A 15,732-nucleotide genomic window follows, 5' to 3' on the forward strand; every position below is an offset into this window, starting at 1 on the left:
TCGGAAGTGTTCTGGAAAAAATTTATATCCAATGGCCTAAGTTGGACCAAAAGCCATAATCGTACCGAACTTGAATGGAATCAGTTGGAGTTTGTGAAAATGCATCAAAACGAATTTTGAGGGGCCTCTTAAGGAAGACAATAATATCATTAGTATATGTGCCAAATCTTGTTTCATTTCATGCAGTAAAAAAAATCTGATGGTGGAACAAAGAAAGGGGCGTAACGAAATATTAATATATATATATATATATATATATATATATATATATATATATATATATATATATATATATATATATATATATATATATATATATAAATATATATATATATATATATATATATATATATATATATATATATATATATATATATATATATATGAGTGGGGTATGCTTACACATTGTAAGCAATAACGAACGGTGCTTCCTGTTGTCTCGGGTCGCTCACCTGCATCTTTTTTTTTCATTTATTTTCATTTTTTTTTTCATTTGTTTATATTTTCATTTACGGATGCTTTCCGATGGGTCTGTGAATATTCTTGGTGTATCGGCTTCAATGTCCATTGGCACACAAAATTACCGTGCTTCCCCATTGTCTCAGGTCACTCACCTGCATTTTTTTCATTTTTTTATATTTTCATTTATGGATGTTGTCTGATGATTCTGTGATTTTTTCCTGCTGGTTCGGCTTCGATGTCCATCGGCACGCAAAATTTCAGATTTCTACGTCACCCAGAAGGTACCGATCTTTAATATCAGTCAGTGGTTAGAAAGATTATCATTGTTGAAGAGACTTTTTTTAAGTCCACAATATGCATGTTTTTTTCTGTTTATTGCAAAATCCAAACAGAACATCGTTTAAACCCTTTTGGTATGTCACGTTTTGTGTTCAGACCATTACATTAGATTGATGCTCACCAGGGAGCTGTCGAAAGGCTGGCATTGGCTTAGTGGTTAGGGTGGCTGGCTTGGGATCCCAGGGTCCTGAGTTCAAGCCCTGTCAGCTGCTGAATTAACACCAGGTGGAGTTGACTCAGCCTGTCATCCATCTGAGGTCAGTTAAATGAGCACCAGTGTGCTGGTAATAGGGGCACTGAATCGGCACCATAGCCACATCCCTAACCAGTGAGGAAACCATCATCCACAAGGCTGCTCATGAGAGTGTATGTGTGAGTAAGCTCTCTATTCTTGGACAGAACAGTCTTTTGGGGTGGTATTGTACTATTAATTTGCAATTGATCACTGGCTTTGACACCAATACAATTTATATTATGGACCCTAGCCATCAAAGGGCTACATATATCGAACAAACTGTTTCAAATGGAGCACCTCACCTCAATTGGAGCATTTAAATTGCATCAGTTGTGGCAATAAATGTGAATTGTTGCACCCAACTTGCCGGCTCGATGACAGAAGATGCCATTTGCATTTTTCCAGCTTCATTCCTACCCCATTTAGAATCCCATGCTGGTCCAGGCAAATTGCTAGTCATAATCATAAAATATTAAATTTGGTTTTCTGTCTATCTGTCTGACTGTGATGCATTCGGTCGTTACTTTTCCAATCTCAATAGAACTAGACAGAAGGACTAAGGGGTCACACGATGGACGTTGTAGCAACTTTATTTGCCCCCCTCCCCAAGTGGGTTTTCTACCTTGGGTGAAATCCATGTGAAGGTGTATGTCCGTGTTAAGATAGCTCATCGTGGCATTTTTCCAAGGCCGCTTCTGATAAAATTTACAACAGCAATAACTGTAAGAGCACACACCTCCACCATGTAATGTCTGATCCACTGGAACATATTGGGCGCAATATGTTTTTGAAATATCAACTCGTTTTTGGCCTCATTTCTCAATGGTGAAGAATCATTTTTGAAATTCAAGTATCCAGATCCGGATCTTCACCAAAATCTATTGTTCATCCTTGTCACACACCCAACCTGCCCACCAAATTTCATCTGAATTCGTCCACAACTTTTTGAGATATCCAGCACACAAACAAACAAACAAGAAGAAGAAGACGTCGTGCCAAGCACGATACTTGTAAAATCCATAAAACAAATTTAACCTAAAAATAATTGGTGGTTAAATTCAATGACCAAATATGCAACTCCTCTTCAAATTTCAAGTGAATTCGATAAAAAAATTGACAATTTTAGAAATTTGGCCTTCGTTGACCTTTTGGTTCATGTTGACCTCAAAAATAATTGGCTGGTTTAATTCAGTCACCTGAAATATATATCCTCTTCAAATTTCAGGTGAATCGGATGAAAATTGAGGATTTTAGAAATCACACCTAAGTTGTTGACCTTTGGCCTATGTTGACCTTTTGACCTCAAAAACAATAGGCTTCTTCCTTATGACAAACTCCACTAAGTGGTGAAGTTTCGTGAAGATCGGTTTAAAATTGTGATGTGTAGGCGACAAACAGACAGACAGACAGAATAACAAAATCGATGAACCAATATCCTTGAAAAATCTTCGATTTTGCAAGTAATGAAAAAAATCACTCACAGTGTGACACTTGGCAAAATGGAACGGCACTCGGTAGAGAACATACTGTACCTCCGACAGGCTGAACAATTTAAATTTTGTATCCCACTGATAGGTCAGATCTGAATCCGGACCTTAACCAAAATTGAATTGGCTTGTTCTTGTCACCCTTGGGCTTGTTCTAACCTGAACAACTCTTCCACCTTGTTTTGTCACAAGTCATCGAAAACTTTTAGAGATATAATGTTATACATCGTTTTTGGCCCCATCTCTCATCGGTGTAAAATCACTTTTCCAGATCCGGATTTGAATCTTCACCAAAATTGAACCAATTAGTCCTTTTCACACACCCAACCGGTCCACCAAGTTTAATCCGAATCCCGTCCACAACTTTTTGAGAAATCATGCAATATCGTTTTTTTTTTTTGCCCCATCGCTCAATGGTGAAGAATCACTTTAGAAATTAAATAATTCTCCTGTCTTGATCCGCATTCGGATCTTCACAAACATTGAATCGCTTTGTTATTGTCACACTCCCAACCTGTCCACCAGGTCTCGTCAAAATCCATCCATAACTTTTTTGAGATATTGTGCTTCTATCGTTTCTGACCCGATCTCTCAATGGTGAAGAATAACTTTAACAATTCTCAGATCCGGATCCAGATTCAGATATTCACCAAAATTAAGTTTCGTTGTCCCTGGCTGGTCAACTACGTGCACAAAAAATATTCAGAACGATTGCTTTAAAACTGTGGCCAAAAATTGTGTGACAGACAAGACAGACAAATGCTACAGACCAGCATACTTGGCAAAAACGTTTTTGCCAAAAACAATTTTGCCAAGTTACAAACAAACAGACAGACATGCATAAAAAGCATAACCTCCTTCCACCTTTGGTGATGAAGGTAATGAGAATGGCATAATATTAATGTTAATATGAAAACAATATTAATACTAATTATATCTCCTCTCCCCATACCAAGGGGGTTTTCCTCCTTGGACAAATTCTCTGTTGTGCATAAATAGCTTATCGTGGCATGTACGAGTATAAATAGTGATAAATACATATAAATAGCCACCCCTATCAGAGGTAAGTAAAAAAAAAACCCATCATCAACCACAAACATGTAGGATTACCTTTTTAAACATACTAAACTGCTGTTTAATACCAAACTGAGAGGGAGGAAACCCGACATTCTTGAGGCGTTATATGCTTATCACGTCCCCCACGGACTAACAGACCCAAGCCTAGATCTACTGTCATCTTTATACCCCAGACAGGATAATAGCATGACACTTTCTGCTGCTCCCATAGGGAGTGGGTGTACTCGTTTAACAAAAAAGCCATTCTAATGCATTGCTAGCAAAGGGTGCTGCAATCTTGGAGCATTCATTACTTTGTATGTGCATTCCCATTGGCTATCCCATCTGCATATTGTTTAGGTAGCTAAAGGATTCCACTTTGATTCTTGAACTGTAGTCCATTATGTGCATGGAATATAGCTAAATCCTTATCTGAGATTAGCTGTATAATAACCACCACCCAAAGTAGTTGGCAGTGATGGATATGGCTCTGGCGCAGGCTTAATAGGCCAAATTATCTCCTCTTGTGTCAAAGTTTCCTGTATTTCCTTTCATGAAATAATGAGACATTCTTTAATATCTCTAGGGCTGTCTTCAAGTGAACAATAAAAAGTGGCCCTTCTGCTGTGGACACCCTACCAGGCAAAAACTATGTAGCATCTGCCCAGCTGCATCGCCTAGCATTTCACAGGCTCATGGCTGCACATTGCATCTGTACATGCTGCGCGCTTTCTTCAGAACACGACGGTGGAGGTTGGTCTGGGCAATATGCCTGCCAATGTCCTGATTTCCCACTGAGAACTCGCAGCAGCAGAGCTCAGTGTGCCTGAAAAACAGCTCGACAGCGTGGGAAAGTTGTGTGCATCCTGCATGTTTATCACTGCATCCAGCAATCTGGAGACTTTTCATCTCCAGATCTACCAAGCCCAGGATCATGGGCTTGTTGGCTCTGGTTGGAAAGGAGGGGAGGTGGGGGTGGTGGGGGAGGCGTAGTAAAGGAGTGTACATCAACCCTGATCCCAGCTGGACCGGGTGTTTGGTCTGTTTCCTTAGCAAAGGGCTGTTCTTGCAGTGATCCCATAGGGGTCCAAAGCACCGCCACCTGTAAATGTGACTCATTGATCTTTGCTAAGACATAATGTAGATGCCGATAAAATCCATATTTGTTTCCATCAGCGTTGGGGAGAAATTGTCATACCCACTCCACATTTACATAGTTATCTTGATTGACGTAGTTTTGTTTATTTTTCTTCTCGTTGATCACGTGATATTCCTGCCAGGGTGTGTGTGTGTGTGTGTGTGTGTGTGTGTGTGTGTGTGTGTGTGTGTGTGTGTGTGTGTGTGTGTGTGTGTGTGTGTGTGTGTGTGTGTGTTTTGCTGGGAGCTAAATGCTGCGTGGTTTGTGCATGGTTTTTCTCTTTAGCATCATGTTTTCCTTGGATGGAAGGCTTTGTGATAAAATGTTATGCAGCAAGTGAAGGCAAGAGTTGACCTGTTTAACCCCATTGGTGCAAATAATGACCTTACCTGATTTCAAGTTACCGCAGGGCATCAATGTGTGTGTGAATTATATGGACTTTCAAATGAAAACGGTTACTGGCTATAGGGCTGTGTCAAAGCTCACATTGAGATGAAGTCTGGATAATGACTGTGAGCAGATCTGTTTCACAGACAACTGGTAAATAGATAACAATTCTGTCTGGGGCAATGTCTGTATTTAAAACTGATTTGTCTTGCTGCTGAGTCCTTAAGTCTGAAACACGTGTCCAAGACTAATGTTTAAATTCAGGATTGCACACTTCCCCTTTGGAGCTGTTTATCTTGAATAAGCTCTGGTGAGATTTTATTTATACGATCCAGGTTCATGGAAGAGTGAGTATGACAGTGGGGCAGTGAAGCCACAGTTGGACAAAGCAAGCAAGGGAAAGGATGAAGAGGAAAAAAGAAATGACTCAGTGGTGTAATAGTTAGAGTGTCTGCTCTTAGTCTGGGAGGTCTGCAGTTCGAACCCAAGCGGAGTCCTACCAAAGACTTTAGAAATGGTATGTGCTGCTTCCTTGCTTGATGCTCAACATTTAAAAATGCTCCAACATGGAGAAACAACCACAAGTTTGCAACCGTTGTGAATGTTTTATGCACCTAATGACCTTCTTCTGCATTGAGGTTCCTTTGAAGGGAACTTATATTTTAACAGAGGAGGTCAGGAAGGACGTGCAAGTTAGAGGGACGGATTAGTTAGGGTGAATGGGGGTAGAAAATTTCATGGAAAAAGATGGGAGACGGCGTGAGACGTTGGTGCACCGCCTGCTTGAATCCCTGGAGTGGAATGCGATTAAACATCCTCGGCATTTTCCACAAACAAAATAAAAATTGAAAAAGAGTGGAATTGGGTTATTTGGGAATTTAACGAGGATGGCGTTCATGGAAAATGTGTGCGTCCTGGAGGAGGTGGGGTGGGTCAGACGACTAATACCACATTCACACATGATTTAAGTATACCCAAAAGCCTTGCATTTTAAATCTCATTTTTGTCTTTATGATGAGACAATCAAGGGAGAAGCATGTGACCAAGTCTGAACTTTCAAACTTTGCTTTAAACACTGCCCTCTCGGGCAGTGTCACAGCCAGACTTTTGTTATCATCCTTCCACCTATCCCAACTGTTTACTTGTTGGGGTGTCATCATGAAATTCATCCTGCTTGGGCCCAAAATTGCCATAAGGTTAATGAGCAAAAGCAGATGCAGCACTCATCTGAATTATTGTGTGCAGCAGAAGATGCAGATAAAGGTGGAGTAAGGTGGGAGCAAGATTGTCAGTCAAGAAAGGTGGAGCAAGATGCCCTCCCACCTCACCTCTGTATAAACATTCTCTCCTGTCCTTTTGTTCAGTAATGTACATTTTAAATTTTATAGTGTCCACTATGCCATCTGCCAGAAATCCCTCTGGTGTTGATGTACAGGATGCTGAAGATAAAACACGGACCAAGGAGATTGTAGAGGGTGAGGGTGAGGGCAGCAGGGGTTGGGGTGGGGCTGAAATCTTACTATACCTTACCTTACTAATAAAGATTAAGACCACATTCCCTCATCCTCATCCAATGTACTGACATCACCATTATCTCTCCGAGAATGAGCCAAAACATACACTCGAGAAATTAGAATGACTTTTCTTGAACTCCGATGAAATTTCATTATTAACTTATTGATACCCAACGAATTGTTCGAATCATTAAAATGAGCGAATTGTCGTGGCACTGTCATGCTTATCTGGACTATTGTATTCCTTTCTCAACAACATAAATTAATAGCATCGACAGAAATGCGCTGCACTTATTTATCTTGTCAGTGATGAAAAGTGTGTCGTGTTTCTGGCAACAGTGTTCCAGTGACCAGCAATGCTTTATTTATCTTTATTTTCTCCCCAAAACATTCAATGACTGAAAGCATTCTATTTTTAGGGGGATCAGTATACACGTATGCACGTGCAACACTCGTATAACACTCACATTTGCACTCACAAAAAGCGATGAACATGAAGTCCAACACGGCAGTTATTTTAAAGCACACGAGAGAGAACCTGCACCAAGACACGCACAGGTGTTTGTTCACTTTTCTTTGAATATGATCAGGCCCAAAATCATAAATGCTGTGATTGTAGACGTTGGAGAGGGGATTCACAGATACATATATGTATATACAGTATTTATGTAACTACAAATCAAACCTCCTAACTTAACTTGACGAGGCAACAGGACGTGACACTGATGGCATGCACGTAAATCATCATAAATTATGTGCATGACATCAGTGTCCTGTCATGACATTTTGGGTCAGTGTGCTCCTTTCATTTAATATATATTGATTTGTTGTACCATACTCTTGTGCTGGTGCTGCAGGAGTTTCGTAGCAAGGGTTATACTGGGTGGTTTGCCATTGCCTTCCCAGCATTGTTTGTCTGAGCTATATCCTTTTAAATGTCAGGCAAGGAAGCAGCATATACCTTTTCAAAAGTCTTTAGTATTACTCAGAAGGGGTTTGAACTGCTGATGTCCCTGTCTACAACTCTGGTTTATTTTTTGAATTTTTTTTTTTACCAATATGCAATTCACAAAGAAGTAATCACACCTGCAAAAATAAGAACTTCTCAGTTTTCTTTCCCAATACTTGGTTTTTAGTATTGGTAATTTGACTCTTGAGTAGCTGAGAATAAAAATTCATGGGTTTGAAAGCAAACCAACTGTGGGTAATCTCAGTTCCTTCCATAAAGCTCAGAATAAGTGTGTGTCTCTCAGGGCCCTGTTCTTTTTCTGGTTTTCATCAACGATCTCTTTGACTCTCTGGAAAATCCTCTTTGTCTCTTTGCTGATGACTCCACCCTGTGCCACACCATCTGTAATCCCTCATACCAGCAAGCAGCAGCTTCTTCGCTCACTGCAGATCTGGATAAAATCACGAACTGGTCCAACACGTGGAACATGTCTTTCAATCCGGACAAATCTCTCACTCTCATTATGTCTCTCCGAAAGGACCGTTTGGAACCCCCCCCCATCCAATTTCTGAACAATCCTCTGGAAGAAGTCCTTTCTTTCAAGCTTCTGGGTCTCACTATCTGCCATGATCTTTCCTGGGAAAGCCACATTTCCAATCCGGCCTCCAAAGCCAGTCGCTGACTGGGAATCCTCCATCGTGCAAAGTCCTTCCTCGGCCCACCTGAGCTCCTGACCACTTACAAAGTTTTCGTCTACAGCCTGATGGAGTACTGCTCTCCCCTCTGGGCTGGTGCTCCTGCCTCCCACCTTTCTCGGCTTCACGCTGTGGAAACCAAGGCATTTCGGATCATTGGCATCTCCCGCAATGAGGCTGAGTTTTTGGGCGAGATCACTCTCTCACCGCAGGCAGATCGGTGGTCTTTCTGTCCTCTACCGTCTCCTCTCCAGTCTCGCCCCCTCTGCTATGTCTGCGATTTGTCCCCACCATATTTCCGCAGGGTGCTCAAGGTTCGCCAACAACCCCCTTCTGGTAAATCAACAAAAAACACGAATCACTGCTCACCTTCACTCTTTCATTCCTCTTTCTTCCCGCCTTTGGAATAAACACCCTCACTCTATTCAATCCCATTCTTCCCTTCAAGCCTTCAAAACAGCTGTTCATCACCACCTCTTATCATCCCCTATCAAAATCCTTCATCTTTTCTACTCCCATTAATCCACACCAAGCCTTCCTCTTTCAAATTTCCTGCCTTCCTTCCTGAAAGTCCCTGTAATGTCCATCTTGTGTGTCCCATATTCCTTGCCCCATCCCTCTCCCTTCCACAGATCTCCTAATGTCTCTGTTCCCCACTGTTTTGTTCTTCCCACTCCCTCCCCTCTTGTCTCATGCCCCCCTTGCTGTCCGTTGTGTGTTAGCTCTCACACGAGCCTTGACAAGGTATACAAAAAAAAAAAATCGGACCCTATTTTATCATTGACCTACTGATATAATTTTAGGATATGTTCCTGGGGGCATCACTTGATCTAAATTTACATTTAAAATATTAAATGACAACCACAAAATACATTATAACTGGTGGCAATGATGTGTAAACCACTGAAACTAATCATGGCTTGCTGAAAAATGTTTATTTTGCTGAACCCTCGCCATGCTCTCTTTAAGTCCTTTAAGTCCTCTATATCCTGATCAAACTCAAGGGCACGTTTCATTGACCTTTATTTTTGATACAAATGCTTAACAGTCGCTCCATACTATCCATCATATTATCTCTACCTTTTTTATTCTGGCAGGGCTTCACGGAGTCACCCTGTGAGCACATTCTCTTCGTTTAACTGCACATAGTTCTCACACCTATTGTTTTTTTTTAATTGTTCATTGATCTATTTTCAAAGCACTGTTTTGATGACTTCTTGCATTCAAAATTAAATTATGCTCCCTTAAATGGCGGCGGTGTTCGAACGAAACAACGTAACTCGGAGCAACGTAAATGGAGATCTTGCCGTATTGTCTCGACAAAGGGAAATTATTAGAAATTGAACATAGACATTTTGGTAATACTTATATTGAAGAAGCTTTCCTGGTGTTTTGGCAACAACCTATTCAGTGCAGGGATATATATTTGTCAATCTGTGAACATAGTGGAACAACTCGAAGTCAAAAATAGAGGTGTTCTGCCAGCATTTTAGTTTAGTACAAAGTACAAATGTTTAGTACAAAGCATGGAAAAATAGAAAGACCCATTTTGTTAAACGAGATTGAAGGTTTGCAGAAAAGCTCACTTTCACAACCGTATGCTCGGCAAAGTAAGCTATTGGTCGAGAACCAGTCATTCTTGATAGGTATTATAATTATAATGCCATGGGTTCTTTCATTCCACTCAGAATGGATCAAATCTACAATTGAGATGCATCATGTAAGTTTTTTTTTTATTGTATGGAAAAGGAACCAGCACCACAAAAGCAGATGGGGCATATGGAGACTGCTAAGGGTCGCTATGAACATTTTGCAAAGTCAGAAAAAGGAGGTTATCTTTGAACACTTTGCCAAACGTTTTTCCACTGAAGATATACAGGAGGTGCAACGGAGTATTTTACATCTGAGCTGCCCCAGCTAAGTAACTAGCAAAAGGAGAAGCTTGCAACTCGTTTATCTTTGGTTGGATTTGAACAATAACTTCTGACTGGCTACCGGAGCAGCACCCATTGGAGTTCCACCAGATTTTCTGGTCGATTGTAGGGCCGTTTCGGCTTGCAGTGTTTCAGGAAAATATAGATGATGATGAACTTCCTCTCAACTGCCACAGAGCAGTGGTTATGCTCTTTCCGATAAAAGGAGACCCACAGCTCATTTATTAGTTGGCGCCCGTTTCTCTTTTAATCGGTGATTACAAAATTTTGGAAAGGTACAGCATTTATCAACTTGTCTTGAAGATTTGATATATACGGACCAATGTTATTGTATGAAAAGTCAACAGATTCATGACAATATTTTCTTGTTTAGGATTAATGGGATTTTTGTGAAAGAGAGAATAATAAAATGTGGTTCGTTTTTCTTGATTAGAAAAATGCTTTTGACAGAGAGTATCACCTCGATTTGTTTCAAGTATTGGAAAGGTTTCTTCGAGGCTCGGGTATATTTCCTGCATTCGACTGTTGTACAATCAGTTACATTTAATAATTAATGTTAGTAACAAACTTATCCCACCTGTAAAGGTTGAAAGGGGGATTTGTAAGGTTTACCCACTGTCTGGTATTCTTAATGCCTCATGTATCGAACTCTTATTGGTGGGTAAAGAGTCGTTTGGAACCACAAAATCTCAAAATGGCCAGAAGAGCACATTCAAGACCTCAACAATATCGTCGACTGAAAAGAAAGTTAAGAACGGGCAAACTGGCGATCGAGTTCCTCCGGCCAGGACTGTCTTCCTGACAACATTGTGCCTGTCTTTATTGCCAAATGCATCAACAAGGCTAAGGTGTATCATAGTTGTAGTTACACTATAAAATGAACGTTTCTGCACAATGAGGTAGAGGACTTGGCAAAATTGCTCTGCTATATTTCCTTAATTGAGGACCACACTGAAAGCAATACACACAAGTCACATGCCCACAGCCTTTGCCTTTTGAAGTGAAAACGCTTTGGTAACAGGATCACTGACACGACAAAGCACATGATTGACGTGTCTGATGTTGTGCTCTCCAACACTGAAGAGTCTGTGAATACTCATGGTTTTGATTTTGTTATTCGAATGCTTACATCAAGAGAGATGACGTGTTTTCCTCATTTCTACAGCTCACAGAAATACACAAAAATGATGTTCCATTGTTCCCTATCCTATCAGTGACTGGCTTTGGGCAACATCATTTGTCCAAGTCGTTAAATGAATTACTGCAGCCAGTTCTTGGTGAATTTTCTGACTATGCTGTGAAAGACTCATTGACACTTGCGCAAACAATGCGTGGATTAGAGCTTGGCAGCAATGTTGTAGCTACGTGTTTGTTTGACATCTCTTTGGCATTTACAAATGTTCCACTCGAGGAAGCCAATTATATATATTTTTAGCCTCGCTACACCATGGCAATATTGAGCCTCCGTTGATTTCAGAATCGATCATTGTTGAGCTCATGTACATGACAATGTGTGCAGTTGAGTTCAGTTTCAATGATACCATGTACCCACAAGTGGATGGTGTCGTGATGGCGTCTCCACTGGGTTAGATGCTCGCAAACATATTTGTCAGTTTCTCCAAGAAGCACATCCTTTATGATTTATCAACTGACCTCATACCTCATGTGTATTTTTGTGGTGTGGATGATACGTTTGCGATGATACATTCTTGCACTCCATTCTGCACTCAAATCCACTTTTGAGATGGAGCAACTGAGCGTGCTCTCTTTTCTAGATGTACTAACCGAGAAGTCTGCACATAGATTCCTGACTGCCACCGCAAACCTACCTTTGCTGAACAGTGCACACGGTGGGACTCTCTCACGACAAGATCGCCACCGGTTGATAATAGTCTGGGCCTATCTGCTCACCTTGCAACCTTGCTGCAGAAATTGAGCGCATCATATAAATTCTGCTTGATAATGGCTACCCTGAGCAAGTCAATGTTGAATGTTTCGCATGCAAAATTGCTAAATGGACGAACGACACTATCTTTGAACCTGACAACTTTCCAGTTTACCCAAAGCTGCCTTGGAAAGTTAAAATTTCCTCACGATTCAAGCAACAAGTGAAACAAGCAGTCTCATGCTGCTGCTACGTGGTCACAATGCAAGTGATATTTACGACTCGCACAATGCCCACTCCGATCCTGAAAGATGTGCTGCCTGCAATACAATTAAACAATGTAACTTATGAATTACAGTACAGGTGTTATGCCAGGTGTGTAGGCTATACATCCGAAAGATTGGAGGAACTAATTAAGCAGAATGTTCCATTGGCAATTCATAGTAGTTAAACTACAGGTCGTGTACAACCAGCTCACACATAAAATTAAATGCTCACTCTAAGTTGTGACGCTGCGATCGGACAGCATCTGCTGAATAATCCATAGTGCGCTGAAAACTATCACGTGGATTGGTTTCAGTTCATGGTCTGAGCACGCAGTGCATCATAGCTACACATGCTTGAAGCCAATTTCATACATACACACAGAGTCCCATTCTCTGGAAGCAAAAATAATTTGTACAAATGATTTGCTTGTTTTGAGATGAGTACAACACTGTAGCAAGTCTAGGTTTATCCAGTTCACTCAGAGCCGCATAGCCATGATGTGCATCGACCATCGACGGCTATCATCGTCACCACTGACCATCAGTGTCACCAACATGAACCATTCCGTGACCACCACCATGAACCAATTGCTTCGATCCTGATTTCTGGTATCCTTACAATCGTCTTGATGAGTGCAAGGTGAAAAGCTTCGACTTGTCTCTTCTTATCTCAGCAACTTCGTTGGTATATCTTAAGAAAAGGCCAGCATGTCGCCTGAACAATCAATCAAATTATTGGCTCATGCTGATGACAGCTGCATGTTGGTGAAAGATTTCAAAGATGTTGAGACAGTAATTTACAGTTTGGATCAGTTTAGCAAAGCTTCGTCAACTGTCATCAATTGCAGAAAAAGTCAGGCCTTATGGATGGGCAAGCTCATGGATCTTTGCCTTCTCTTCCATGTCAGCTCACCTGGGGGTGGGGGGGGGGGTGTTGAAGGCATTAAGTACATGAGAGTGTTCTTTGGAAATGAGAGGTTAAAAAGAAGAACTGGGAGGGGTTGGTTGATCCATTCGAACAAACACCTGGTGAAATTAAGGAGCCTGCTTTTTCACCTATCTTATAGGGGGTGTGTGTTGGTGCTCAACTATTTGATAACATTGATGCTTTGGTACTGATTCAAGGCTGTATATCCCCCAGAATGTGAAGAGCAAGCAGCAAATTATGACTGACTTTTTAAATGGCAAACAGTGGGTTCATCTCAGTGTTGTGAGCCTTCACTTGAACAAACGAGGGCAAGGCCTTGTTGACCTGATCAATAACACTATGTCTTTCTTCCTGACTGCAGTTAAGCATCTGTTGGATGGACCATCCTGCATGGCTTTGAGAGCCTTGGCCAATTCTCTCCTAAGTCGAGTTGGTGGCATAGCCTATTCACAGAAGGTTTTTACACTGGATGTGCAGCACCTGGACGTGTCCTAATAACCGCACTTTTACACCAGCATGTTAAATATCTGGCAAGCCTTCACAGAAAAGCCCCTTTTTACAACCCTCATTTCAAAAGTCCTCTTCCTCAAAGTATTCCCAAGGATCTGAGCTTTGTCGAACATTTTGTGGCACATAATGTTCAGAAAGTCTCTGACATGAGGAATAGGGCAGGTTACTGGGTGAGTGCTGCTGCGCTTGCTCAAGCCGCAGGCATCGGGTCTGTTCGACACGCTTCCCATGTGTCGTGTGAGCGTCGTGGAGGTTCATTGTGATAAATACTTACATGGGGAGCAGGCTTATTCTGTTTCTATTTTACCTGCCTCTCTTTTTCCACATCATGTGTTTACCTCAAAGGACTGTATAGTTGATTCATCCTATAAAACTCCTCTCTTTTGGATGGCCTTTCTCCCATACTTATATCAAGTCTGCATAAGATTAATGTGCATTATCCCGAAGATGAATGTCAGGAATTGGATTGCCTTGTTTCCGGATGAAGCCCCCCTTTCAACCTCAGTGGGAAGGTTGGTACTATAGGCTTTTACCGATAAAAACTGGGGATCTCCAATGGAGGTTAGCTCATTGGATATTACCCACAAATCACTTGCATATTATTTCTGACTTGATATCTGATGAATGTCCATTTTATGGTACACCTGCAACTGTTTTTCATGCTTTTGTGGATTGTAGGGGCTTAACTCCCTTATTTCAATTGTTGAATGGAATGTTCAAGAAACTTGTACTTTGCTTTAATTTCAACTCTTTCTTTTTGGTGTGAAAATTGTTCCTGGATGTAAAAAGAATCCTGATTGGCAAATTTGTTTTTTCATCTACACAGGCAAATATGGTTATTTATAAAACCCAGAAAGCTAAACTCAAAGGTATATCTTGGAGGAATTGTAAATTGTTGTTGCTGTTTAAGAACATGTTTATTGCTTGAATGTAACTTGAATTTTGTTTCTATAAACATTGAGACAAGCTCCCGGAGTTTGAGCAAACATGAGTGGCTAATTCTCTGTGCAGTGTGGGTGATTGAGTGTTTGTATTTGATTGGTGAACTGGTACCTTTCTTATTGCTGGTGTGTTGGATTTATGATGGATTTAAATACAGATGCAGACGTGTATATATCATTGCACTCACCATTATTACGATTGTTTGGGGCTGGCGAGCTATTTTGGTGATTTTGTCGGTATCTTAGCCTTTTTGTTATTCTGTATTTTTCTAAAAGTTGAATATCTTCTCTCTCTCTCTCTCTCTCTCTCTCTCTCTCTCTCTCTCTCTCTCTCTCTCTCTCTCTCTCTCTCTCTCTCTCTCTCTCTCTCTCTCTCTCTGTCTCTGTCTCTGTCTCTGTCTCTGTCTCTGTCTCTGTCTCTGTCTCTGTCTCTGTCTCTGTCTCTGTCTCTGTCTCTGTCTCTGTCTCTGTCTCTGTCTCTGTCTCTCCTCTCCCTCTTCCTCTCTCTGTCTCCATTTTCCTCTAATGCAGAAAGTTGGTGTCTCTTTTGCTGACGTCATTCAAAGAAACTCTTCACCTAACATCTCTGCTTGATCTCTGTCTTCATGGCTTGTCTTTGCTTGATCTAGGAAAGTTTTGTTAGCTTGTAATCACGTATCGTTATTATATAGTGACCACCAGCTTTATTGCATTGTAAAACCCTGAATACTTGTAACACAAAATCCAAGAAGGTAACATATCTTTGCCTGCAGGTTCAGCTTGTGTCGCACATTGTGAGATTCCTTTTAATGATGCTGTCATGTGGCCTAAGAACATCACTGCTCATGCACTGCCTGAGAAAGTAGAGGTAAGACAATTGTACATTAACAATGTCACCATGAGGAAACCATACATGTGTTTCTCCAAAAAAGAAAAAGTTTATTCTTTCTTTCCATGTTGTCATAAACAAATAGGTTCCTTGAAATATTATTATTCTAACATCGTTGAGATAAAAAGCTTTCCTCTG

At 40.9% G+C, this 15,732-nt stretch overlaps 1 protein-coding gene across 4 annotated transcripts in view; it reads left to right on the forward strand.

Moving 5' to 3' along the window:
- LOC147027119 (pappalysin-2-like) overlaps window positions 1-15,732 on the forward strand; it is a 510,774-nt gene that overhangs the window by 293,881 nt on the left and 201,161 nt on the right. For all 4 annotated transcript variants that reach the window (XM_085883283.1, XM_085883284.1, XM_085883285.1 and 1 more), the window contains one exon: window positions 15,479-15,573. In XM_085883283.1, the coding sequence (XP_085739409.1) occupies window positions 15,479-15,573 (95 nt within the window). The remainder of the gene's footprint in view (window positions 1-15,478; window positions 15,574-15,732) is intronic.

The sequence above is a fragment of the Eptatretus burgeri genome, chromosome 5 (assembly GCF_056783735.1).
Source record: "Eptatretus burgeri isolate ZD-2024b chromosome 5, Ebu_testis_v1, whole genome shotgun sequence".
Lineage (NCBI taxonomy): Eukaryota > Metazoa > Chordata > Myxini > Myxiniformes > Myxinidae > Eptatretus > Eptatretus burgeri.